This window comes from Corylus avellana, chromosome 1 (assembly GCF_965113065.1).
Source record: "Corylus avellana chromosome 1, dhCorAvel1.hap1.2, whole genome shotgun sequence".
In the NCBI taxonomy this organism is placed as follows: domain Eukaryota; kingdom Viridiplantae; phylum Streptophyta; class Magnoliopsida; order Fagales; family Betulaceae; genus Corylus; species Corylus avellana.
The window spans coordinates 37,140,530-37,167,378 of NC_142490.1; the positions used below are offsets into that span (position 1 = coordinate 37,140,530).

General features: G+C 40.0%; 2 protein-coding genes and 1 pseudogene across 2 annotated transcripts; all 3 read right to left on the minus strand.

Moving 5' to 3' along the window:
* Positions 1-5,707: 5,707 nt before the first annotated feature.
* LOC148589795 (uncharacterized) lies at positions 5,708-6,679 on the minus strand. Its single transcript, XM_088515070.1, has 3 exons — positions 6,530-6,679; positions 6,110-6,376; positions 5,708-6,064 (listed from the first exon to the last, which is right to left on the minus strand). The coding sequence occupies exons 1-3, from the start codon at positions 6,677-6,679 to the stop codon at positions 5,708-5,710; spliced, it is 774 nt and encodes a 257-aa protein (XP_088371196.1).
* Positions 6,680-12,209: 5,530 nt separating this feature from the next.
* Positions 12,210-12,978, minus strand: LOC132169697 (germin-like protein subfamily 1 member 13 pseudogene; annotated as a pseudogene).
* Positions 12,979-14,819: 1,841 nt separating this feature from the next.
* LOC132171428 (germin-like protein subfamily 1 member 13) lies at positions 14,820-15,690 on the minus strand. Its single transcript, XM_059582736.2, has 2 exons — positions 15,544-15,690; positions 14,820-15,451 (listed from the first exon to the last, which is right to left on the minus strand). Exons 1-2 carry the CDS (start codon positions 15,668-15,670, stop codon positions 14,916-14,918), a joined length of 663 nt encoding a protein of 220 aa, XP_059438719.1. The 5' UTR covers positions 15,671-15,690; the 3' UTR covers positions 14,820-14,915.
* Positions 15,691-26,849: the final 11,159 nt, after the last annotated feature.

Consider the following 26,849-nt stretch of genomic DNA (forward strand, 5'->3'; position numbering starts at 1 on the left):
CGAGCCTAGATGTTATGCGCACGAGTGCAGGCATGCGCTCGATCGTTGGCTGCAGACGCTCGAGCGCAGGTGCGCTCGAGCTCAGGAGTGGTTTCGCTCGATCCTAAATCCAGAATGCACAGCTTTTTGCCATTTTAAGCCCAATTTTTCAAAGGTTTGTCAAATAAGACCTGAAACACAAAAACAAAACAAAATCAAACAAATAACAACGCTAAGGAATTAACATATGTAAATTAAGGAGCTTGAATGTGCAACATTTGACGCTTATCACACCCCCCAACTTACATATTGCTAGTCCCTTAGCAATACAAAATAGAAAATAAACTGAAAAAAAAAAAGATAAGTCCATCTTTTGTGGGATGTACAGTTGCATTTAGCATATGCAACAAGCCTTTTAAACCCCTAGGAGTTCCCTAGAGGACGAGTGAAGTCTCGTAAAGGTTTTCCAGGAATGATACCCACAAACATTTTATAACCATGTAGTTCCCAAGAATGAAATATCTGATTGACCCTTGTATCGAGTGTTAGGCCGATGACTCCCAAACCAGACGGTTTTAGGGCATTAGGTGTAAAAACACTCCTAAGGACTTACTAACTCGGGTCAAAAAGGCTACAAAGCTAAGTTACTTTTTTTTTTTAATTTTTTTTTTAAAATTATCAATCAAACCAAACTTCTTACTTTTTGACGCTAACACTCACTGCTTAATGAGGCAAGAGGTCCGGTTACTTGGTGAAAAGTTTAAAATGATCATTTTTTTTTTTTTTGTGAATTTATGCCAAGGTCATTTTCCCAATAAGTTACCCAACTACATTCCAAATATTGAAACCAGACATTATTGATTCTAGATTTTATGCCCCACAGACTACATGCTAGTGTGCTTGTGAAAATCAAATTGAAACAAGTAATATTTCATGCTGCCAATGAAAGTAGCACAATTTTAATTCCTTAATCAAGTGATCATGTGTTTGTCATATTAAGCTCATCAATGAATTTTAAATAACAATAGGAAAATTAATTGCATGCTCAGAACTAACATGTATGCCCACACCCCCCAACTTAAAACGCACAATGTCCTCAGTGTGTGGAAAAAAACAATAAAGCAGTGCAAGGGATAAAAGTACCTGACCTGTCACTGTGGCGCAGAAGAAGATGCCCCTAAATCAGGTGGCAACCATGCTAAAATGACGCGCAGCAGTTCTTACTGGGCTTCAAATTTTTCATCTACCAGGCGCTTATCCTCCGCCCTCTAGGTAGCAAGCTTAGATCAGAGCTCCTGCAGTTCTTTGTGGAGGGACTCATATTGTGACATGCTCATAGTAACGGTCGCCGCCGCTCCCTCTCTGTCTACCGGCTCAGCTACAGGTGGCTCATTGTGTATAGGCCCATCGGCCTCCCTGACGACCTCAGCTGTTGCGGGCTCTCGACGTCGTCTCGGCATGTGGGATGGAAATAGGCCCATTAGCAGGTGTACCCTCAATGCCTCGGGTCTGAAAGATATGGTGACGAGAAAAGGGAAGGGAAGTCCCCATGAAGACGAACCCTGAGTGCACCGCACAATCGCCTCGCCCCAAAACTTGTGTATCTGATCCCAAATGAGCTGAGGGATGGAAATCCAAAAGCCTCTCTGAAAGGCATAGAGGGCTGCGAGGAAGGGGCCTTGCCACTGAGTTTTGTTTCCAAAGGGACACACATTCCGCTGCAAAATGAAATCCACGAACCAAAGTCGTGAAGGCAGCAGGACCTTGCTTGTACAGTTGCGGAGATCATTGATATAACGGCCACGGCAGATGTCGTCCACAATATATTGCAGTGTAAGATCGGACGATAGGTTTGAGTACTGAGAGGAGCCATCCCGAGCCAAAATATCAGACGGGCAAGCATGAGAACATTGCAAAGCAGCAGCAATGTCGTCGGTGGTCAGCTCAACATCCATGCCCGCCACTGATGAAGAGAGGATGCCCGGCCGAGTACAATCAAATGTGAGATGGGCATAAAATTCTCGGACCAGGCCTTCGAAAGCAACGGGGCAGACTGGTTGGAACAGTGCTGTGAGGCCGCGGTGTTTGCATTCTATGACAGCCCACTTTGTTTCTTGGAGGCTTTGGAAGACGGTGTCAATGGCGAATAACGTTTCCAAGATAAGCTTTCGTTGCTTCCCACGGCTGGGATGGGGCTTCAGGGGTGGTATCCTGAGCGGGGGAAGACCGGGAGGTGGAAGTGGGGGCCTGAAGAATGATGGTGCTTCGTTGAGGCTTTTTGTCGAACACCTGGTGGGCACCTCAAAAGGGAAGTGGTAGAGAACCACCTTACTCGGCTACCCAACCCCTTGCAAAGAGAAGAAAACACAACACAGAGCAGTCCATGTGTGGTGGAGCACCCACGGACTGCTATTTCCAAAAAAAAAAATGAAAGTAAATTGGGCTCTGTGGGGATTTTGGGGAAGGGGGAATGGGGAAGAAAAGAGTGGACGGGGAAGGGGAAAAAGGGAAGGTGGTGGCGGCGTTTGGTGTTTCGGCCGTCGTAGTGGTGTGCGGCGGGGATGGGGTGGTGATCGGTTGTGGTGGAGATTCGGTGGTGGGTGAGGGCAGTGTGGCGGTGATGGGGTGCTGGGTAGTTGGGTGCTTGGGGGATTCGGGGCTTGGGGGGGGGGGGGAATGTGGGTAAGAAAGGGGGTCATGACCTAAAAAGGTCACGTGAGACCTCAGAACAAGTGCGCTCGATCGCACTTGCACAGAGGGTGGAATGGATGGGTGGGGGTATGCTCGAGCGCTCCTGAAGGTGCACTCGAGCGCATTCGTGCAAGTGTGTGTCAGTGTAGAGCTGCTACGCTCGATCCCACTCAAGGTGGGCTCAGGCGTAGGCCCGTGTTATGGGATCGAGCGCTTAGTGGGTGTGCTCGAGCCCAGAGTGCCAGTGCCTCAATCAAAAAAGTAGACGGAATCCCTCAAATCGACTAATTCCATGTCTGTACCTGGCTTGAAGTTCTGGATGCAAGAACAGAGTGCCATCCTTTGGGTCCCGCAATTCAACGGCGCCATGGGGCGACACCGAGGTGACTATGAAGGGGTCGTCCCATCTGGAGCGGAGCTTCCCAGGGAAAAGCCAGAGTTTGGAATTGAAGAGCTAGACTTTCTGGTCCGGTACAAATGTCTTGGGCAAGATATGTTTGTCATGAAAAGCCTTAGTCCGCTCCTTATAAAGGCAAGCACTATCATATGCATCTCGCCGCAGCTCCTCCAACTCTGTCAACTGAAGTTTCCTGTGGGGACCAGCTGCTTGCATGTCGAAATTGAACTGCTTAATTGCCAATAGAGCCTTGTGTTCTAATTCCACTGGGAGGTGACACGCCTTGCCATATACCAGCCTATAGGGAGACATTCCAATGGGGGTTTTGTAAGCTGTGCGGTAGGCCCATAATGCATCATTGAGGTGCAAGGACCAATCCTTTCGGTCTGGCCTAACTGTCTTCTCCAGAATATGTTTAATCTCCTGGTTAGAAACTTCCACTTGGCCACTTGTTTGAGGATGGTAGGGAGTGGCTACCTTATGTGTGATGGAGTACTTGAGAAACAAGGCTTTGAAAAAACGATTGCAAAAATGTCTACCTCCATCACTGATGATGGCCTGAGGAGTACCAAATTTGCTAAAAATGTTGGCTTGGAGGAACTTCACCACAACCTTGTGATCATTGGTCTTTGTGGCAATGGCTTCTACCCACTTAGAGACATAATCCACTCCTACCAAAATGTACTCATATCCACAAGATGGTGGGAAGGGTCCCATGAAGTCGATACCCTAGACATCAAAAATCTCAACAATGAGGATGGGGTTCAATGGCATCATGTCCCTCCAAGACATAGCTCCTAGGCGTTGACATCTCTCACAAGCTCGGCAGAATTCATGGGCATCTTTGAACAAGGTGGGCCATGTAAATTCGCATTGTAGAACCTTCGCTGCTATCTTCTTGGCACTGAAATGTCCTCCACAAGCTAGAGAGTGACAGAATGTGAGAATACTAGAAAAATCACTCTCAGGGACACAGCGTCGGATGATCTGATCAACACAATACTTGAACAACTCCGGATCTTCCCAAAAATAGAATCAAACTTGCTTAAAGAAGCGGTCCTTATCTTGTTTAGACCAATGAGAAGGAATTCATCTTGTAGCTAGATAATTGACAATATCGGCATACCATGGCGGATTTCTCGGAGTGATTTCAAATAGTTGCTCATCTGGGAAAGTGTCATGAACAGGAACCGGCTGGGGTGTCTCAAATAAAATTCTTGGCAGATGGTCGGCAACAACATTCTCAGTACCCTTCTTATCCCGAATCTCAATATCAAATTCTTGCAGAAGTAGTATCCAGTGGATCAATCGTGGCTTTGTTTCCTTCTTGGCCAGCAAATGTCGCAGAGCAGCATGATCAAAAAAAATGAAAACCTTTGATCCCAGAAGATATGAGCGAAATTTATCCGAAGGAAAGACCACAGCTAGCAATTCTTTCTCGGTGGTTGTGTAATTGACTTGAGCATCCATTAGAGTCTTGCTAGCATAATAAATGACATGAAGAGCTGTGCCTACCCGTTGTCCCAAAACTGCACCCACAGCATAGTCAGTCGCATCACACATGATTTCAAATGGCAAAGACTAGTCAAGAGGCTACAGGATGGGGGCAGAAGATAACAAGGGCCGAAGCTTCTAGAATGCATCGTGACATGCTTCATCATAGTGGAAAGGGGCGTCCTTAGCAAGCAAGTCACATAAGGGCCTTGAAATTTTACTGAAGTCCTTAATGAAGCGGCGATAGAATCCTGCATGCCCTAGGAAGGAACGTATCTACTTCACTAAAGTGGGCGGTGGTAAATTTTCAATAAGCTCAACTTTGGCCTGGTCCACCTCAATACCTCTTTTGGACACTATATGGCCTAAAACTATACCTTCCTGCACCATGAAGTGGCTCTTCTCCCAACTTAAAATCAGATTAGTTTCTTTGCAATGTTGAAGCACAAGTGAAAGATTATGGAGACATTTATTAGAAAAAGATCCAAAAATAGAAAAATCATCCATAAATACCTCCAAAAATCTCTCCACCATGTCGAAGAAGATAGACATCATACATCTCTGGAATGTGGCAGGTGCATTGCATAAGCCGATGAGCATGCGTCGGTAAGCAAACGTGCCGAATGGACAGGTGAACGTCGTCTTCTCTTAGTCTTGGGGATCAACTGCAACCTGATTATACCCGGAATAGCCATCTAGGAAGCAATACTAGCTTTGGCCAGCAAGACGCTCCAAAATTTGATCAATGAATGAGAGCGGAAAGTGGTCCTTCCGAGTATGGAAATTGAGCTTCCAGTAGTCGGTGCAAACACGCCATCCCGTAGTTGTGCGTTGTGGAACCAACTCTCCAGCAGAATTCTCAACAACGGTGATGCCGGATTTCTTTGCAACCACTTGAGTGGGGTTCACCCATTTGCTATCTGAGATAGGGTAGATGATGCCTGCATCAAGTAACTTGACTACCTCTTTCATCACTACCTCTTTCATGTTGGCATTCAACTGGCGCTATGCCGCATGGGAGGGTCGAGCATCTTGTTCCAAATGGATCTAGTGCATATAAATAGAGGGGTCGATGCCTTTCAAATCTGCCACGGTCCATCCAATGGCCTCTTTGTACTTCTTTAACACTGCGAGCGGACTGTCTTCTTAGTCCTTTTTTAGGTCGAAAGCAATGATAACCGGCAGAGTGTTGTTAGATCCAAGAAATGCATACTTGAGCTTTGCTGACAGGGGCTTCAACTCAAGCTTCAATGGAGAAAGTTGAGAAGGAATAGGAGGAGTGCTCGATGTCACAGGTAGGGGCTCCTTTACTACTCTCCATGGATGGAAATTTGCACTTGCGGCTGTTTCTAGCAAATCATGGACCTCTTTGATGTACTGGTCGGGGTTGAATTCTTTAAAGTCGAAGTAATTCAGGCAGGCTTCCACTGGATCCTTTGTCAGGAGACTAGGTAGTGAATCTTTTACATATTCCTCAATGCTGTCCAAAAAGAAACACTCATTCTGATCAGGAGCATGCTAAAATGCAGTAAAGATATTCAACCGAACCTTGATATTGTCAAATGAGATCTCCATGAATCTAGTTTGACAATTGATACATGCATTCGCTGTGGCTAAGAAAGGATGCCCAAGGATGACAGGAACCAGCTTCTCAGGATTGGGCACGGGCTCGGTGTCAAGCACTGTAAAGTCGACTGGGAAGAAACATTTATCCACCTGGATGATCACATCTTCTACAATCCCTCTAGGCTTCTTAATCCAACGATCAGCTAGTTGCAGAATCAATGTGGTGGGCTTTAGCTCCCATAGGCCGAGCTGCTAGTATACTGAATATGGAAGTAAATTCACACCAGCTCGCAGATCTAAGAGTGCCTTATCAATTTCCCTTTTTTCGATGATGCATGAAATTGTAGGAGCCCTGGGGTCCTTGAACTTCGTAGGAGTGTTGTGCCTAATCAGGGAACTCACTTGCTCAATCAGAAGGACTTTCATGGGGATGTTATTTATGGTCTTCCTCTTTTGAGTACACAAGTCTTTAAGGAACTTGGCATAGGCAGGCACTTGTGCGATGGCATCAAGAAGAGGGAGGTTGATTTTCACCTGTTTGAACATCTCCATCATTCCTTGTATTTTCTCTCCTTGTTTCCCAAAGTGAGACGGTGCCTTGAGACGTTTTAGGAAGGGGGCCGTGGCTCATATGGAATCTCTGGAGTGGGAGCTACTGATGACGAAGCCTCATTGCTTACTTGCTTGCATTTATCATTCTGCAGATTCCGTGCAACCTCTGTGCGCTCATCCTTCTTCTCCTCGACATGATTGTCAATTATTTTTGCGCTTCGCAAGGTGGTGATGGCTTGAACTTGTTGATGGTATGAAGTGCCCTCATCTACCATGTAGTGCCCTTTAGGATTTACGACTAGTTGACTTGGAAGCTTTCCTTCATCCCTTTTGTTGAGGGTGTTGGCAAGTTGTCCGACTTGAGCTTCCAGCTTGGCAATGAATTGGGAATGTGAGTTCACAATCTCCTGTTGAGACTTCACCATCTACTTTATCTCGCCTGCCAGCTCACTCATCATTTTTAGCATCCGATCCTCAAAATTAGAATCTGAGGGAGGTGGTGCGGCCTGGTATTGCTGTTGTGGAGGCCGGTAAGTGGAATGAGGTTGATAGGGCTGCCAGTTGGATTGAGCTTGATTGTGTGGCCCTGGGGTTGGGTTGCCCGAATTTGAGTTCTTCCATGAGAAATTTGGATGATTTCTCCACCCGGGGTTGTAGGTATTGGAGTACGGATCATTACCCGGTTTGGAGAAAGCTGCATTAACCTGCTCATTAGCAATATCAGTATAATTTCCAGTAACATGGCAGTTATTTACATGATGCATAGGACTAGAACAGAATGAGCACGATTCAGGTAGTGTGTGCGTGTGAGCAGCATTAGGAATCAAAACCAGCAGTCATCCATTGGTCTAGCTTCTTGGTGATAGCCTCAACTACTTGGTTGGCCATGTTTGGGGAATGGCCTGCTTCATACAAACTCTCTGTCTTGAGTGCTTTAGGTGCTGGTGCCTTTCGTCTGGTGGAAACCTGCTGAAGAGAATTGTTACTCAAATTTTCAAACATAGACCATGCTTCATCTTCGCTTTTTAACATGAATGTTCCTCCACATGATGCATCCACCATTTTTCTATTGGACTCGGTCAGGCCATCATAGAAACACTGCACTAGCTGCCATTTCAGGACAGTGTGGTGTGGACATGATCTAAGTAAGCTCTGCAGCCTATCCCAAGTCTCATGGAAATCTTCTCCCTCATATTGCGAGAAGGTAGTGATAGCTCTCCTAGTGTCATTGGTCATTCCTATGGGAAAATACTTCTTAAGAAATTCTTGCTGCAATTGAGCCCAAGAAGTGATAGAGTTGGGTGTTAAGGACTGGAACCAATGTTTGGCTTTTTCCTTGAGGGAGAAAGGAAAAAGATGCATCCTTAGGGCATCCTCAGTGAATCCATTCATTTTAGTGGTATCACAAATTACTTCAAAATCACTGAGGAAGTCATAAGGATTTTCAGTGCTAAGGAAAGAAGGTATACTTCGTATAGTGCTGGGCTTAATTTCATACTGGGTTGCCGTAATTTCCGGCAGCCGGAGACATATGGGAGTAGTGTAAGTGGTAGGAAGATAATCATCTTGCAAAGCCACGTGGTTACCGTCTCCCATGGTCTCAGTGGAACGCTCTTCTAGCAAATTAGGGGTTCTTTGGGATCTAATTTGTCTAAGAGTGCGTTCAATTTCAAGGTCGCAAGAAATTAATGGAAAAGACAAAGAACGGCGACCGAGCATAAACAAAACAGAAAGAAAAGAAAAAATGAGCTAAAATAGAAAAGTAAAGCTCACAAACGGCCCTTAGATGCGCTGGGATTTTGGATGCAGGTTGCTGTTGGTGTGCTCGATCGCACGACAGGGTACGCTAGAGCGTACTGCCGTCGATGGGTGCCAGGTAGGCGTAAAGGGATCAAGCGCAGACGATGGAGTGCATACGTGCGCTCGATCACACACAACCTGCGCTCGATCTCAGTCATAGAGAAGGCAGCTACAGACCTGCTTGAGAATTCTAAAAAAGTAAAACTAAAAATAAAAATAAAACACAAAAAACAAATTAAAGTTAGCAACGGAAAACAGGAAATTAGATTATTAAGCTAAAATTAATCCTAAAAATTTGACAATAAAACCGTTAAGCAGTTCCCGGCAAAGGTGCCAAAAATTGATGTGGTATTTTTGTGACAAAAAATATCTATTATAAAAATAACTACTCGCAATAGGACGAATCTTTGTACGATACGGCTATAGAGAGGTTGTCGAACCTCAAGGACAATAGACGTTTAATTATCAAACTTTAAAAGATTAAAGCTAACTTAATTAAAATGCGATTTGATTTGATTTGCTTAAAAACTAAAGTGCATGGAAATAAAAAGAGTAAATATATGAGAGAGAGAGAGAGAGAGAGAGAGAGAGAGAGTAGGGTATTGATTTCACCACGATCCCCACATCAATGGTTAACCATATTTAATTCTAGCAATTCATTCTATGCATGTTATAATTTAAACAAGAAAACATATGAAAATAATTTCATACAATCAACGGAATAGCATAACCCATCTTCGGTTGGCACGGATCGTCTACCTTAATTACACTAAACTAGGGTGTAATACGATCCGTCTTTCCTAGGTATGGTCTATCTAACCCTATTGATTGCATGCCAATTAAGAACCATTGTATAACCATCATTCTAATAATCACAGAAAATAAGAATGATTTGAGTTCAATAATAGTAAAATAATTTCTAAGACAAGATAAGAATTTTACTAATATTGAATTGGGATTAAAGAACAATTGCATTTAATACGAAGAACATAAATCAATTGTAGCAATCCTTAGAGTTATACAATCAACATGCATAAATTGAAAAACTAGAAATTAAATACAATCAAAACATTGTGCTCGGAAAAGGTTACATCAATACCCCACAATTGGGTTTAGCCGCTCATGATCTTCTAAGCTTCATAGACAATTTACAGAAATTTTAACTCTAGAAAGCGGTGTGTCTGTTTACAATGTTTAGAGCCCTATTTATAGGGATTAGGAAAACCCTAAAAACCCTAGAAACCCTTAGAAAATCAGAGGTTAGTCTCCCAGTGCAATTGGGGGACTGAAAACCAAATCCACGCTGGAAAAGGATTGCTGCCATGCAATACATGCCCGAGTGTGCTCGATCCGAGGTTTTGTACACTCGAGCGCTGTGCGCTCGAGCCTAGCTGTTATGCGCACGAGCGCAGGCATGCGCTCGATCCCTGGCCACAGACGCTTGAGCACATGTGCGCTCGAGCTCAGGAGTGGCTGCGCTCGATCCTAGATCAAGAATGCTCAGCTTTTTGCCCTTTTATGCCCAATTTTTCAATGGTTTGCCAAATAAGACCTGAAACACAAAAACAAAACAAAATCAAACAAATAACAATGCTAAGGAATTAACATATGTAAATTAAGGGGCTTGAATGTGCAACATTCGGCGCTTATCATGCGCCAAAACGCAAATGCGTGAATACTTTTGAGGATAAAGTGGATTTCCCCCTTTTATTTTGGTGGCCTCTCTAAAGCGGCATTCTTCTAATGTTCTTCAAGGTGAAGCATTGGTGGTTTTGTTGGCTGCTTAGTTGGCTGTCTCCTTCGGCTATGGTAATTGTGTTCTAGAGGGTGGTTCTCCATTGGTGGTGCTTGCTGTCAACAACCCTTCCTTGATGTTGTGTGTCTATTGGTGGTGCTTTCTAAATAGCATTCTTATGATGTTCTTAAAGGTGAAGCATTGGCGGTTTTGTTGGCTATCTCCTCCAACTTTGGTAATTTTTTTTGAAGGTGATTCTCTATTGGTGGTGCTTGCTATCAACAAGCCTTCCCTTTTCTATTCCTGCTCTTTTTTCTAATTGTATTTCTCATATTAGCGTCGATTTATCCTCATTTTAAAGTTAAAATGCTTTGAAAGTGTATAGATGAGCCAATTTTTGAGCACATGTTTTATCTAAGTGAGCTACTTTCCCTTCTTGTTTTTGGAAGAATTCCTATAAGATCTTCCATTCTCTATTTCATCTGGATAAAGAGTGGGAAAAATCCTCCCCTTTAGTCTAAATATAGCTCTTGAACTTTCACATAATTGTACTATCACATGTTAAATTAAGGTTTTTAGTTAATTTTATCCTCAAACTTTTCAAAGGATTCAAAAGCCTTCTATAATGAGTTATGCTCCCGAATCATTCAAAATAAAAATAAAAATAAATAAATAAAGTTTTTTTTTTTTCTTACGAGGGCTAATTCCTGGGCTGATTTTTTACTTCCACAACAAGAAGTTGTATAACAATTATATAATAGTCCACTAAATAACATTACTCTTCTATAATACCCTAGGCTGAATTTTTAATGAATCACCTTGATGGTCATATGGTCACTAAGTACCATGTAATAAATAAAAAATAATTAAATTGATGTACTTAATAATATGAAAAGTCATAAGGAAAATAATTATTGTATTAAAACTCACCCTCTAATTTCATTGTCCCAAAATATGAAAACTTACTAATGATATGTATTTTAATAAGCCAAAATAAACATCACAATTTTTCTAAGATACCCTTAGGTAGACCAAGAAGTTTGAATTCGAGTTAAAAAGAAGAGTTCAAAATTTTAAAGTAAAATTATGAGAAATTAAACCAATTACATCCTATATAGACAAACTATGGTTAAAAATCAAACATGGAGAAGTGACCTCCCTAGCTATATAGACAAATTGGAATATGTCATTTTTTATGTGTTATGCATACACTTGTTGTGAAGTTTGTGTCCCACATTGAGAAAATATAAAGCAAAAGAGTACTTAATATACTTAAGTGGACCCAAGCTCATTAATTTAGGCTTTTGGACTAGAAGTTATGTCCTAATATGTATATTAACTTACTCTTGTATAACTTTCTTTGTGTTTCTCTCCCCAACAATTGGTATTAGAGCCAATGGTTAGCTTCTGCTTTGCTCCTACAAGTATTTTGGTTTGACTCTCGTAAAAAACGTGTCATTTCTCTTGGAATACGCATGACACTCTTGTGTGAGGGGGTGTTTGGTCAATGTGGTATAGACCCACAAGTGATGGGATATTTGTTGTGCATACACTTGTGAAGTTTGTGTCTCACATTGAGAAAAAAAAAACCAAAGAAAAAAAAAAAAAGTACTTAATATACGTAAATGGACCCAAGCCCATTAGCTTAGGCTTTTGGGCTAAAAGTGGTATCCATATATGTATATTAACTTACCCTTATTTGACTCCCTTAGTGTTTCTCTCCCTAACAACATGCATTGACAAATATGGCTGGTTCAAAAAGGATTTATGACCTTCAATTCAACCCCAATACTTTTTCCCATTTCTTTCTGTGTTTTACACACGCGCAGAGAGAGAGAGAGAGAGAGAGAGAGAGATATGCTCAACAAATGTCAACATTATTTTATACTCCAACTCCATTAAAGGAGAGTTACATATGCAACCTTTTCTTTTAATATTGTTATGATGAAATGAGGAAAACTAGCAAATGAATCATAATAGTTTCATCAGTTTCTATCAGAACTTTTTCTGAAGAGCTTCAATAAAATTCATGTCAAGTTGGAAGGCCTTGGCGAGAACATTAGCATTGATGGGAGGATTAGATCCGAAAATAGCATTTACAATCGTGGTGGCACGTGCATTTTGGCTGCTCAAACCAGCGAAGGCAATAGCATTAGTCTTTCCCGCATTGAACTGAACGTGAATGAGATCAATTGGGAATACAAAGACGTCTCCCTTCTTTAGTATTTTGGTGAAAAGTCGATTCTCTGGGTTGGATGTGACAAAACCAACTAACAGAGTACCTTCTACGACTACCAGAATCTCTGTGGCACGAGGGTGAGTGTGAACGGCATTTTGGCCATATGGTGCATAGTTAATACGAACCAAAGATATGCCTAGAGTGTTGAGGCCTAGGATTTGGTCCACATTCATAGTAGTGACATTCGACCCAACTTGATTCTCTGTATTTTTAGGAATTTGGAGCCCAGATTAATTGAAATCATTGGCCTTGGTATCCTTCAAATCCTTGCAGAATTTTCCATTCACAAACACTGCAGGAAACAATAGATTGTAAGATAGCATACAAGAGTAAGAAATCAATAAAGATATACAGTAATGCTTGTAAGCAGAAAGGAATGAAAATAATTATATATATACCAGCAGACTTGTGGTCATCAATTGCAACACAAATGTCCTGAAGAGGGCTGGGATCGAAGGTAGAGACAAGGGAGAATGCAAGGGACAAGAGAGCCACAATTGCAAGGAAATGGACTCCTTTTATCATATCTAAATAAGCTCTATGTGTAACTTGGTGATGGGTGATAAAATATTGAATGGGAAACATGTGCATTATAGATAATTGCTACGGAAATTGTCATTGGTTCTGCTACAGAAAGTCTTGAGTGGTTATGGATATTTAATATTACAAGGACCAAGTTCTTCAACAACTAATGCAGACTTTTTAACCACGTTTCGATTTCTTCTTCTGATTCTGATGGCTATCGATCAATGCCTTAACATATTTGTAAAGAAGCTTTGGTCTTCAAATCTAGGTTGCTGAAGATGTCAACTGATCAACCGGTCTTGTTTATGATCGAAATCGTATTTCTCTTCAAAAGTCTTCTCGACCTTCCCACAAAAATCCATTTGCAAAAACACTGTTTTAGTCGGATCTGCTTTGATGGAGCTTGCTTGCGTTGTCATCTGGTATTGAGGTCTCAGAATATTTCTACTCGATAAATAAAGACTGCATGTGCTTTAATAATGCCTCGTTTTCTCCTATCCATCCAGGACCAAACTAGAGTCCGACGGGCAAAACTCTTTCAATTTTCTTTGAAGCAATCTTCCAAACTACAGGCCTAAGATCTGCTTCAAATCGCGTGATGCTTCTCGCATTACCATGGTCGAGCCACCCCAAAACCTTTGGGGGTGGTTTCAGCCACCTCTTTTTGACCATTAGGGGTGGCCGAACTACCCCCAATGGCCTTGGGGGTTTGGGCACAACATTCCAACCTCAGCTACCCCCAATGGCCAAAGTGGAGGTGGCCGGTCACCATTGTGGGCCAATATAGGGTAGCCAGGCCATCCTATTATTTACTTTTTAATTTATTTTTAGGATTTATTTATTTGTTTATTTTTTTAGTTATTTTTAGGACATGTGGCATTACGTTATGACTTGTGGCAGTCTGTTAGTTTGGGCTGACGGATGTACTAAATTTGTCTTTACCTATAAGTCAGGTATCATCTATGATATGATTTGAAACCTAGGTATGAAAAAAATAAAAAAAGTGAAAACCTAAGTACTAAAAAGGTAATTAACCCTAATTTTATTCTCAAACTTTTCAAACAATGCAAAAGCCTTCTATAAAACCCGAGGGCAATGTTTTTGACATGTTTGCACAAGGGGAGGGAAAGGGGGTAGGGGGTTTCAAACTAGTGACCTCTGGTTCATAAGGGGTGGTCTCCAGCCGATTGAGCGTTCCTTTAGAAATATGAAGCTAAATTTTTAATGGGAAGTGAATCACTTGATGATCACATGGTAACTAACCCTCTAATTTCATTGTCCAAAATGTGAAAACTTAGGAGTTAATGAAAGGTATTTTAATAGAGGAATGCTAGACTTACAAACAAGATTTTACAAACAAACTTTTAGAACAGGATGCGGCACAACATAATTGGAAATGAGATAAATTCAAGTTTTGAGAAACCCAATCATATTGTGCCACGTCATGTTGTAAAAGTTTTTTTGTAAAATTTGTTTGCAAGCATAGCATTTTTCATTTTAATAACCAAAATAAACATCACAATTTCTCTAAAACTCCCTTAGAATAAGAAGTCTGAATTCAAGTTAAAAAGATGAGTTTAAACATATACAGTAATATTATGATAAATTAAACCAAATTCCATCCTATATAGGCAAGTTATGGTTAAAATCCCACATAGACAAGTTGGAATTTGTCCATTTTTATATGCTTGACAAATATGGCTGGTTCAAAAAGGAGTTACGTCCTTTAATTCAACCCCAATACTTTCTTACTGTGTTACACACACACACACACACGCAAAGAGAGATATGATCAGCAAATGTCAACATTATTTTATACTCCAACTCCCCTAAAGGAGCATTACATACGCAACCTTTTATTTTAAAATTGTAATGATGGAATGAGGAAAACGGGAAAAGGGTTCATAATAGTTTTATAAGTTTCTCTAATTATCCCATCAGAACTTCTTCTGAAGATCTTTAATAATATTCTTGTCAAGTTGGAAAGCTTTGGCGAGAACATCAGAGTTGATGGGAAGATTAGATCCGAAAACAGCATTTGCTATCGTGATGACTCCTGCATTTTGGCTGCTCAAACCAGCAAAGGCTACGGCATTAGTCTTTCCCGCATTGAACTGAAAGTGAATGAGACCAATTGGGAACACAAATACATCTCCCTTCTTTAGAACTTTGGTGAAAAGACGATTCTCTGGGTTGGATGTGACAAAACCAACTAGCAGAGTACCTTCTACGACTACCAGAATCTCAGTCGCACGAGGGTGAGTGTGAGGAGGATTTTGTCCATATGGTGCATAGTCAATGCGAACCAAAGATATGCCTAGAGTGTTGAGGCCTGGGATTTGGTCCACATTCACAGTAGTGACATTTGACCCAACTCGATTGTCTGTATTTCCAGGAATTTGGAGCCCAGAGAAGTAGAAATCATCGGCCTTGGTATCCTTCAAATCCTTGCAGAATTTCCCATTCACAAACACTGCAGGAAACAATGGATTGCAATAATAAGAAACCAATAAAGATATATAATAATGCTTGTAAGCAGAAAGTAATGAACATAATTATAAATACCAGCAGATTTGGGGTCATCAATTGCAACACAAATGTCTTGAAGAGGGCTGGGATCGAAGGCAGAGACAAAGGAGGATGCAAGTGACAAGAGAGCAACAATTGCAAGGAAATGGACTCCTTTCATCATATCTAAATAAGCTTTGTGTGTAACTTGGTGATGGGTGATAAAATATTGAATGGGAAACATGTGTATTTATAGATAACTGCTATGGAAATGGTCATTGGTTCTGCTACACAAAGTCTTGAGTGGTTATGGATATTTAATATTACAAGTACCAAGTTCTTCAACAACTAACGCAGAATTTGAGCCTCCGTGGGTTTCTTCTTCTCATGCTTTCTCTTTGTTCTTATTTGATTACTTCTTCTCATGCTTTCTCTTTGTTCTTATTTGATTACTTCTTCTCATGCCACTTCAACGCCATAACATATTTAAAGGTTGTTTGGTCAATAAACAACGGAAGCACTCAAATCTAGATTGCTTAAGATGTCAAATGAGACAGTTTTGTTTATGATCGAAATCTTATTTCTCTTTGATTTATTCATCATACTATTATAATATATGATGACCCAAAAAGGCATGCACATGTATGTATCGGTTGTCCAAGTTTGTTCTTTTATTATTATTATTATTATTTTCTTTTATAAATAATATCCTATTTTGATTCATTATCTTTGTCAACTACATGTACTAAGTTATTATTATTTATTATCAAGAATGTACGATATATGGTGTCCATACTAATTAATATATATTTTCCATTAGAATATTACCTTCTAAAATGCTTTTCAATTCCATTAATGGATAATGCCCTCTTTCCTATCTAGTAATGGAGTGAAGGAAACTTCTTAAGGAAACTTGTCAAAACAAATAATTGACAAGTTCTCATTATCATTATTTAATTGGGGCAGGCCACTTCAACGCCATAACATATTTGTAAAGGAGCACTCATATCTAGATTGCTGAAGATGTCAAATGAGACGGTTTTGTATATGAAAACTTGATTTATCAGAGAGAGAGAGAGACGTTTGCTAGAACTGGTGGACAATTATAGCATATCTTGAAGTTTTAATATATTTTTTCTTTTGCTTTTTGGTGAAAAACAGATTTATTACAATTTACAATAAATAAAACATATATAAGCCACAATAAAGTCTGACCATGGCGGAAATATCCTTGTGCTATATTCTCATTTGTCACCCAGTCAACAGCTTGAGACGGCTTCTTTTTTTTTCAAAAAAAAAAAAGAAGCAAAAAACAAAAGAGTATTCAAGAGCATATTATGTATTTTTAAACTCAGAGGTCGAGTTTTGTCGAAGTAGGAGAGAATGATGCGGAACAAGACAAAATCAATTAGTTTTTTAATTTTATTAATTAATTATGATATAAATATTTAATTTCGTACACATTTTGTTAAAATAACTAGAGAATATAGTGATAAACTGAATATTTTATTTATGTGTGTATTGAACTGTATATAAGAGGGCTATTTATAGTTAAATAAGGCCAGATAAAATAGGAAAATACAATCAAGAGTTAATGGACAATATTACATAATCAAATAATATATATATATACAGGGAAATATAAATCAATAAGCAATTATTCTAAATATCAGAGTATATTCAGAATATAATCTGAATATATTCTAACATCCCCCTCAAACTGAAGGTGGTAATATGGATGCTAACTTGAGTTTGGAAACAAAGATCGCGGAACCGTCTAGGTGGATGTGCTTTGGTGAACACATTGGCCAACTGATCAACAGAAGCAATAGGACAAAGACGTAGAGTTCCTTGCAAAAGATGATGACGCACAAAATGTTAGTCGATCTCAATGTGTTTAGTGCGTTCATGAAATGCATCATTATGTGCAATCAGAATCGCACTCCGATTGTCATAAAAGATAGGATAGCTAGAGGTCTGAGAAACACCCATATCATGTAGTAGCCAACGGAGATAGAGGAGGTCAGAGGAGGTGTCAGTAAGGGTACAATACTCAGCTTCAGTGCTAGAGCGAGCAACAACAGATTATTTCTTGCTACGCCAAGAAATGAGAGAGTGACCAAGTAAAAAACAATAACCCGTGGTGGAACGACGATCAGTGGGATCACCTGCTCAATCAGCATCTGAATATACATGTAAATCTAATGAGGAGTGGGAAGAGAAATGCAGCCCATGAAACAAAGTGCCCTTAACATAGCAGAGGATGCAAAGAACAACAACATAATGAACAGAGTGTGGTGCGGTCATAAACTGACTGACAAGATGAACCGCATAGGCAAGATCCGGTCGTGTCATAGTAAGATAGTTGAGACTTCCAACTAACTGTTGATAGAGAGTGGCATAGGAAAGTCTCTCACCATCAGTGGCTCAAAGTTTGACATTTGTCTCTAGAGGGGTATCAACAATTTTGCAGTTAGTAAGGCCAACTCGTGAGAGGAGATCAGAAGCATATTTTGCTTGAGAAAGATAGTAACCATTTGAGTTAGAGGATACTTCCAATCAAAGAAAGTAGCTGAGAAAACCTAAATCCTTCATCTCAAATTGTTGACTTAAAAACAGTTGAAGGTTACGAATACGCACAGTATCATCACCAGTAATAATCATATCATCAACATATAGTAAGAGAAGAATGAGACCAGAATCTGTTCGCCGAAGAAAAAGTGCAAAGTCATAGGGGCTAGAAACAAATCCAATTTGTGCAATAGTGGAGCTGAATTTGGCAAACCAAGCCCGTGGAGCCTGTTTTAGACCATACAATGCCCGTTGAAGTGGGCAAAATTTGTGAGGCGGATGATCGTATCCAGGAGGAGGCTGCATATAAACTTCTTCACTCAGATCACCATTGAGGAATGCATTTCTCACATCCATTTGAAAAAGATCCCATTGACGCACTGAAGCTACTGCAAGGAGGGATCGAACAGAAGAAGGCGAGCCACCGGTGCAAAAATCTCCTCAGAATCAATGCCATACTTCTGATTGAACCCCTTTGCCACAAGACGTGCCTTGTATCGCTCAACAAACCCATCAGATTTTGTCTTAATCTTGTATACCCACTTACGCCCTACCACAATTTTACCTGAAGGTAAGTCAACTAAGTCCCGGGTATGGGTTTTGGAAAGGGCATTAAGTTCTTCGGACATAGCATTCTGCCAAAGAGGGTTAGTATGAGCCTCATGGAAAGAGTAAGGTTCATGTAAAGTAGCAAGAGCAGAATAACAATGATAATCAAGAAGATGGGAAGGAAGAGCTATTACTTGAGTAGAACGACGAGAGATGCAGAGATCAGGCTCAAGAGTAGATGGATCAACAAGCGGGATAGGGACATTGGGGTTGACTATCGTAATGTCGTCTTGAGAGCTTGTCATCCCTGCATCAAGATTAGTAGTTTCGGGGAGCAAATCAAACAGGACATCAGTGATGACAGGAGAAGAACTAGAGGGACTGGGAGGAAAAGACTCCATACCACTAAAGAACTGATGTTCCCAAAAAGTGACATGCCGCGAGATGTGGAGCCGTTTGGAAATAGGATCATAACAATGATATCCTTTATGTTCAATGCCATACCCAAGAAAACAACACAGGCAAGAACGAGGTTCTAATTTCGTGCGTTCATGAGGTGGAAGAAGTAGGAAACAGACACAACCAAAGATCCAGAGGGATTGGTATCGGGAGGAGAACCATACAAGAGTTCATAGGCGGACCTATTTAAGGTATGGGAGACGGCACCCTATTAATGGTGTAAACAGCGGTAAGAGCGGCTTCTCCCCAAAAGTGTTCAGGATAGAAGCAGAAAGGAGTAAAGCCCTAACATTATCTAAGATGTGCCTGTGTTTACGTTTAGCATGACCATTTTGCTGAGAAGTATTCGGGCATGAACGATGGGGAAGAGTGCCATTTTGTCTGAGAGTAGTAAGGAAGGTATTTTCATGATACTCCATGGCATTATCAGAACAAAAAAAATTTATATTTCGGGAAAATTGGGTTTGAACCATCCTTTGAAATTTAGAATAAAATTTTGGAAGTTCAGACCTATTTTGTAAAAGGTAAAGCCATGTGTATCGAGAATAATCATCCATAAAAATCACAAAATAGCGGAATCCCCCCATGGTGGGAATAGGCACAGGGCCCCATACATTAGAATGCACCAAATCAAAAGGAGCAGAAGAAATAGAGTCACTATTATTAAAAGGTAAAGCACTTTGTTTTCCAAGTTGACATGCGACACAATCAAATGACTCAAACTCAACATACCATAACTGACCACTTGTAGCTAAAGAACAAATATGAGAAACAGATGCATGTCCTAAATGAGAATGCCATAAACTGAGGGTGGTAGATGGTGATCAAGGGGGAGTGGCAGTGGACATAATAAGAGGAAGATGAAGAGATGAAAACTCAAACAGACGTCCAATCTTACAGGCGGTCCCAATTATCAGTACCTTCTGTGGATCCTGCACATCACAACCTCGTTTAAAAAAATATAGTTCTAAGCCAAGTTCACAAGGTTGACTGGTAGATAAAAGATTTAATGAAAGATTTGGCACTAAATATGTATCCGACATAGAGAGTTGATGAGTAGAAACAGACCCGATGTGACTAACATTGATGAGTGCCAAATATTGCATATTTGGACCTCTTAATTTGCATTTGCTAAGCCTTTAGCTTTATTATTTTCTGATGTTTTGGTTAGTTTTGGTGGTTTAGTGATTTGCAGGCTGTTAAGAGAAAAATACGGCTTTAAGGTGAAATTTGCAACCCATTCCATTAATTCTGGGGCTTAAAACACTTTATGGAGCATTGGTGGCAAATTGGGATCGAGCGATGATTCGCACTCGACGAGTCCCACTAAAAAAGCCCTATCTTCAGTTGTATAGCTCGGACTGAGGTGATCTTGGTGTCATTGGAAAGCTAACTCCAAGGTCTACAAAGTCATGTTTCATAAGAGTGGGCTAATTCTGATTGGAAGTGCGCTCGAGCGCACGTTTAGTGCAATCGAGCGAACTCACGACCTGTGCAGAAGGAAACTTGTTGCACGAGTGCGATCGAGCGCACCTAGAGTGCGATCGAGCACACTCTAGCTGACCTGGCAGCGCTAAAACCCTAAAATTAGCTTATAATATCATTCTCTTTCATTATAAACGAACGGAGATGCGCCGGGGGCGTTGTTCTTGGTCGTTTTTCGTGTTTTCTGGGTTTTTGTAGCTTGGAACTCAAATTCTTTTGTAAGTTTTTAATTTTAATGAAGTAATTTAGTTTCTTTATGATTTATTTTTTCATGAGAGGCTAATTCTTCAACTAAGGTTGAAGATGAAGCCTCGCCATTGATTAGTTTTATATTTTTATGTTTTGTTCGTACAAATCTGACCTTAATGTAATGTGTGTTCGTTTCAATTCAATTATGTGACAAAATTGTGTTTGATTGTGCCGAAGTTGGATATTCAATGTGTTTCATCCGACGGATACTTTGCATCTTTTGATTTACTTTGGATATCCATTGTCTCTTGTGCAAAGCATGGAAACATTGGATCTTTGAACTAAATTGGATATACATTGTCATTTGTAAAATGGATGGAATCATTGAATCTTTCAATAGGAACAATAGAACAGGCATAGGTTTTAATTGTTTGTCGGAAGTATGAATAAACACATGAGAATGTATGCTTTAATGTGGTGAGGTGGATTCTAAAAACCTTAGTGCCCCTTTTATCTTTTAATCATTTCATTTTGTTTCAGTTATTGTTTTCAATTTCAAATGCATGACAAACTTCGGAACTAGGTTAAAATAGGATTAGTTTAGATAATAATTAGTTTTCATGACACAATTCCCAATGGATCGACCTCGCACTTGCACATGCTGTACTGCACATGACTCGTGTGCTTGCGAGTACAATTAAATTTGTACATCAAATTTTGGCGACGTTGCCGGGGAGTTGTTTGTTTTTGTGAAAATTGATTTTTTTTTAAAATTGATTTTATTTTTCTACTAGTTATTTTCTTTTTACAATTTCTTTCTTTTTATTTTTTCATTTCTTTCTGTTTATAGTTACTAACAAAAAAAAAAAAAAAAAAAAAAAAAAGGAAGAGAAAAGTTGTTTGTTTTAGTTGTTTCTGTTGCAGTTCTTCTGAAGGAACTAGTCCCTGCCAAAGCGCTCGATTGCACATTACCTGTGTTCGAGCGCATTCGAGCCTAACGCAGCAAGCCCGCGCTCCTACGCTCGAGCGCACACCTTGTGCCCATCTATGCTCGATCGCACATCACCTGCGTTCAAGTGCACCTCCATAAACTGCATCAAAACGGGCCAGCACCTAAAATTTTGCCAAACTTATGTTTGGTCCGTTTTGTGAGTTTTTGAGTCTTTTGCTTTTTTTTTTTTTTTTTATGTACAAATTTAATTGTACTCGCAAGCGCATGAGTCGTGTGCAGTACATCATGTGCAAGTGCGAGGTCGATCCACAGGGAATTGTGTCATGAAAACTAATTCTTATCTAAACTAATCCTATTTTAACCTAGTTCTGAAGTTTGTCTTGCATTTGAAATTGAAAACAATAACTGAAACAAAATGAAATAATTAAAAGATAAAAGGGGCACTAAGGTTTTCAGAATCTACCTCACCACATTAAAGCATACATTCTCATGTGTTTGTTCATACTTCTGACAAACAATTAAAACCTATGCATGTTCTATTGTTCCTATTGAACGATTCAATGAATCCATCCATTTTACAAATGACAATGCATATCCAATTTAGTTCAAAAGATCCAATGTATCCACGCTTCGCACAAAAGACAATGGATATCCAAAGTAAATCAAAAGATGCAAAGTATCCGTCGGATGAAACACATTGAATATCCAACTTCGGCACAATCAAACACAATTTTGTCACATAATTGAATTGAAACGAACATACATTACATTAAGGTCAGATTTGTACGAACAAAATATAAAAATATAAAACTAATCAATGGCGAGGCTTCATCTTCAACCTTAGTTGAAGAATTACCCTCTCATGAAAAAAGAAATCATAAAGAAACTAAATTACTTCATTAAAATTAAAAACTTACAAAAGAATTTGAGTTCCAAGCTACAAAAACCTAAAAAACACGAAAAACAACCAAGAACAATGCCCTCGGCGCGTCTCCGTACATTTACAATGAAAGAGAATGATATTTATAAGCTAATTTTAGGGTTTTAGCGCTGCCAGGTTGGCTAGAGTGTGCTCGATCGCACTTGTGCAACAAGTTTCCTGCTGCAAAGGGCGTGAGTGTGCTCGATCACACTAGACGTGCGCTCGAGCGCACTTCCAGTCGGAATTAGCCCACTCTTATGAAACATGACTTTGTAGGTCTTTGATTTAGCTTTCCAATGACACCAAGATCACCTCAATCTGAGCTATACAACTCAAGATATGACTTTTTTAGTGGGACTCGTCTAGTGCGAATCATCGCTCAATCTCAATTTGCCACCAATGCTCCATGAAGTGTCTTAAGCCCCAGAATTAGTGGAATGAGTTGCAAATTTCACCTTAAAGCTGCATTTTTCTCTGAACAGCCTGCAAATCACTAAAACACCAAAACTAACCAAAACATTAGAAAATAATAAAGCTAAAGGCTTAGCAAATGCAAATTAAGGGGGTCCAAATATGCAATATTTGGGACTCATCAAACATCAAGAAGGGAACCATTAGCAGTGTAAATGGTGGTAGGGCTAGGTAAAACAGATTTTGCAAAAAATATAGAAGAGTTTGGTGTCATGTGATTATAGCAAGCAGAATCAATATACCATAAGGAATTACCTGGTGTGGTGGACATGGCGGTATTAAGTTTGGACTTAGACAAAACCTGATGAATAAGAGCTTCAATTTCTGCAGGAGAAAGAGTACTGGGTCGGGGTGCAACATCGGTGTAAGACATATCTGATCTATTAGTTTGAGTGACCGTAGTAGCCTTGTGACTAGGAGCTCGGTGATTCCCACGAGAAAGCCTTTCTCTGCATTCACTATACCTGTGGTCAAATTTCTGACAGTAGTAGCACTGGATATTTCGATTAGATGAGGAAGACCCGGTAGGAATAAAATTAGGAGCACGCGTATTGCATGATGCAATGGCCATGACCATCTTAGTGGTGTGCAACTTCGTAGTAGAGAATCGGGTATGTTTTGAAATGAGTTCACCAAGAGCACTTTCCAAGGATCGCTATGGTGAGCAGTGAAGAAGAGAAGCTCGAGTATTCTCAAACTCATCTCGAATTGCCGTAAGAAACTTGGCCAAGCGCATGCTATCGCGAAAAGCGATGTACTCGGAGGGATCAACCTTATCCCTCCATTGTGGCTCACATAATGCTAATTGATTCCAAAGATAAGTCATTTCTAAATAAAAATTAGTAATACTCTAACCTGGTTCCCGGCACATGCGATGAAGCTTGGTCACAATCTGAAACCGCTAAGCAAGATTGGTTGCGTTGTAGCATTGAGCTAATATGTCCCAAACATCTTTGGCATTGTCAAGATTGCCAAAGGTCATGTTGATGGAGACGGCATAAGTGTTGGAGAACCAAGAGATAATCCTATAATGGATACTTTTCCATGTTCGGAGGCGGGTAGAGGAAGCCGCAGTGGGTTCCTTTTTTCCATCAACAAGTTTAGGTTCTTCCCCAGAAACATACTCCCAAAGACAATGTCCTTTGAGCCACCTACTCATATTTTGAGACCAAGCCGGGTAATTTGAGCCATCGAGAATGATGGGGATAAGTTGGATAATATCTTTGGTGTTTGGGAGAGTGGTAGTAGGAGGTACTCCCATTTTTTTTTTGGGATATAATCTGGTGTGGCTAAGTGTAGGATAGGTTCTGTGAGCTTGGCTAAAAGGTGGAATCTGGTGTGGCTGAGTGTAGGATAGGAGATATGAGCTTGGTTTTAAGGGTTAGGATCCGGTGAGATTGAGTGTATGATAAGGGGTAAAGAGCTTGGTTAAAAGGGCTAAAATCCGGTGTAGTAGAGTACACTACAAGACGGTGAGCTCGGTTTGGCAGTAATAATCCAATGTGGCAGAAACTATTGTAGAGAGATGAGCTCAAAAGGACTTACAAACATAGGGTGGTGCATGATGACTCCTCGGTGCGCATGCTCCAACTGGTTCGATAGATCGGCAGCCTCAAATCAAGAATCTGAGATTTGTTTCTGAAAATGGCTGAAGACTAGGGCGCGTGGTGGCTGGAAACGCTGCAGGAGGTGGTGAAAATTTCCACAGAAATTTGTGGTGGCGCGTGCGACCTATCTAAGGCGCATGCTTGACATCGTCCTGTTGATCGGTAGCCTCTGATCTGGAATCCGATGTTCCTTTTCTGAAAACAGTTGATTGAGGCGGAGCGTAGTGGCCGGCAACAGCACATGAATAGGGACACAGAAACTTCTGATAGCACATGAGAGCGCATTGAAACTCAGGACGATGATCTGAGAACACCACAAGATAGATCGGACCTTTTTGAGCCTGTTGGTATAATAGTTATACCAAAACAAGATCGAAAAAACCTTTGAATCGTGTGGAGAACGTACTGACTTCCTAATTCTCTAGACAAGGCCAAAACTTGCTCTGATACTATGTTAAAATAACTAGAGAATATAAGGATACAATGAATATTATATTTCTGTGTGTATTAAACTATATACAAGAGGGCCTATTTATAGTTGAATAAGGCCAGATAAAATAGGAAAATACAATCAAGAGTTAATGGACAATATTACATAACCAAATAATATATATATATACAAGGAAATATAAATCAATAAGCAATTATTCTGAATATCAACACATTTTAAGAGTTGTCTTATTTATTTATTTATTTTTATGAATAATCTAGAGTAAATATTTCATTTTGTGAATGCACTTTTATGGGATTCGTATTCTTAATTTTAAGTTGAATGTTAATTACTTTTTATGTGAAGGATTCATGAAATCTTAACTAAACATTATTATATTTTGCCTTCAATATATATAAAACATTTGAGTATATGCACTAATGTTGTACAAATAATATGTTATAGTACTTTTCAAGCACCATGTGTAGTTCACTTTTCATGTTTCTACTTTGAATTTATTAATTTACACAGTCTGGGATTTTGACCTCAGAACTTTACCCTCCCCTGTATATATTTTCTTAAATAGGAGGAGGTGTCATATGAGATACATGAGTTTTATAATAGATTTGAATATGCTAGACAATTATTGCCTTACCAAATCCTGGTTTAAGGCTTTGTATATATAAGCAAAACAGTTGTACAAAGATATGTATGAAATACAAATTGTGTGTTATCTAAACACTACGTAATAACAGAAAATCTATCTAATATTTAAACTTGAGTTGATCTTGAACTTTGAGTTGATTCTGGACTCTTGGTTTACTATCCTTCTATTGTTATCCTTGGCAGACGTGGTAGCTGAATTATTTGAAGTTGAATTGGGCTTATCATGGGAGATAAGAGCTGTTGTTGAATTATCTCTAATATGCCCCCTCAAGCTAAACAATATGGGCATAACAATGAGCTTGTCTCGAAGAATACCAAACCTAGATAAGGAAAGTGGTTTGGTGAAGATATCTGCCAGTTGATCTTTGTCGGATATAAACTTAACCAATAATTTATTTTTCGCAATCATGTTATGTACGAAGTGGAAGACTATTTCTACATGTTTGGTGCGGGCATGAAACACTGGATTTGAAGTCAACTATGTGGCACTGATGTCGTGACACCAAAGTGTTGGATGGCTGGAAAATTGGAGACCAATTTTAGAACAGAGAGAATTAATCCAAGAAAGTTTCGCAACTGTGTTTGCAAGTGCTTTGTACTTAGCCTCGGTGCTTGACCTTGTGACAGTTTGGTGTTTCTGAAAACTCCAAGAGATAAGATTATCGCCAAGAAAAATACAAAACCCTCTGGTTGAACGGCAATCATCCCGACTACCTGCCCAATCCGCATCTGAGAATGCTTGAATAGAATTGATGGAAGACTTTTGAAATTGAAGACCATGCTGAATTGTGTGCTTGAGATAGCGTAAGAGATGCTTAACTGATTGCCAATGAAGATCAATTGGTTTGTGCATAAACTGTGAGAGTTTGTTAACACAAAATGATATGTCTGGGCGAGTGATACACAATTATTGCAGGGCTGCAACAGTGCTACGATATAACATAGGATTGTCAAATACATCACCTTTGAATAGAGCTGAGTAGAGGATGCCATAGGGGAGGAGACAGGCTTGGCATCGACCATCATTGTGCGTTTAAGAATATCCAGAATGTATCTTTGTTG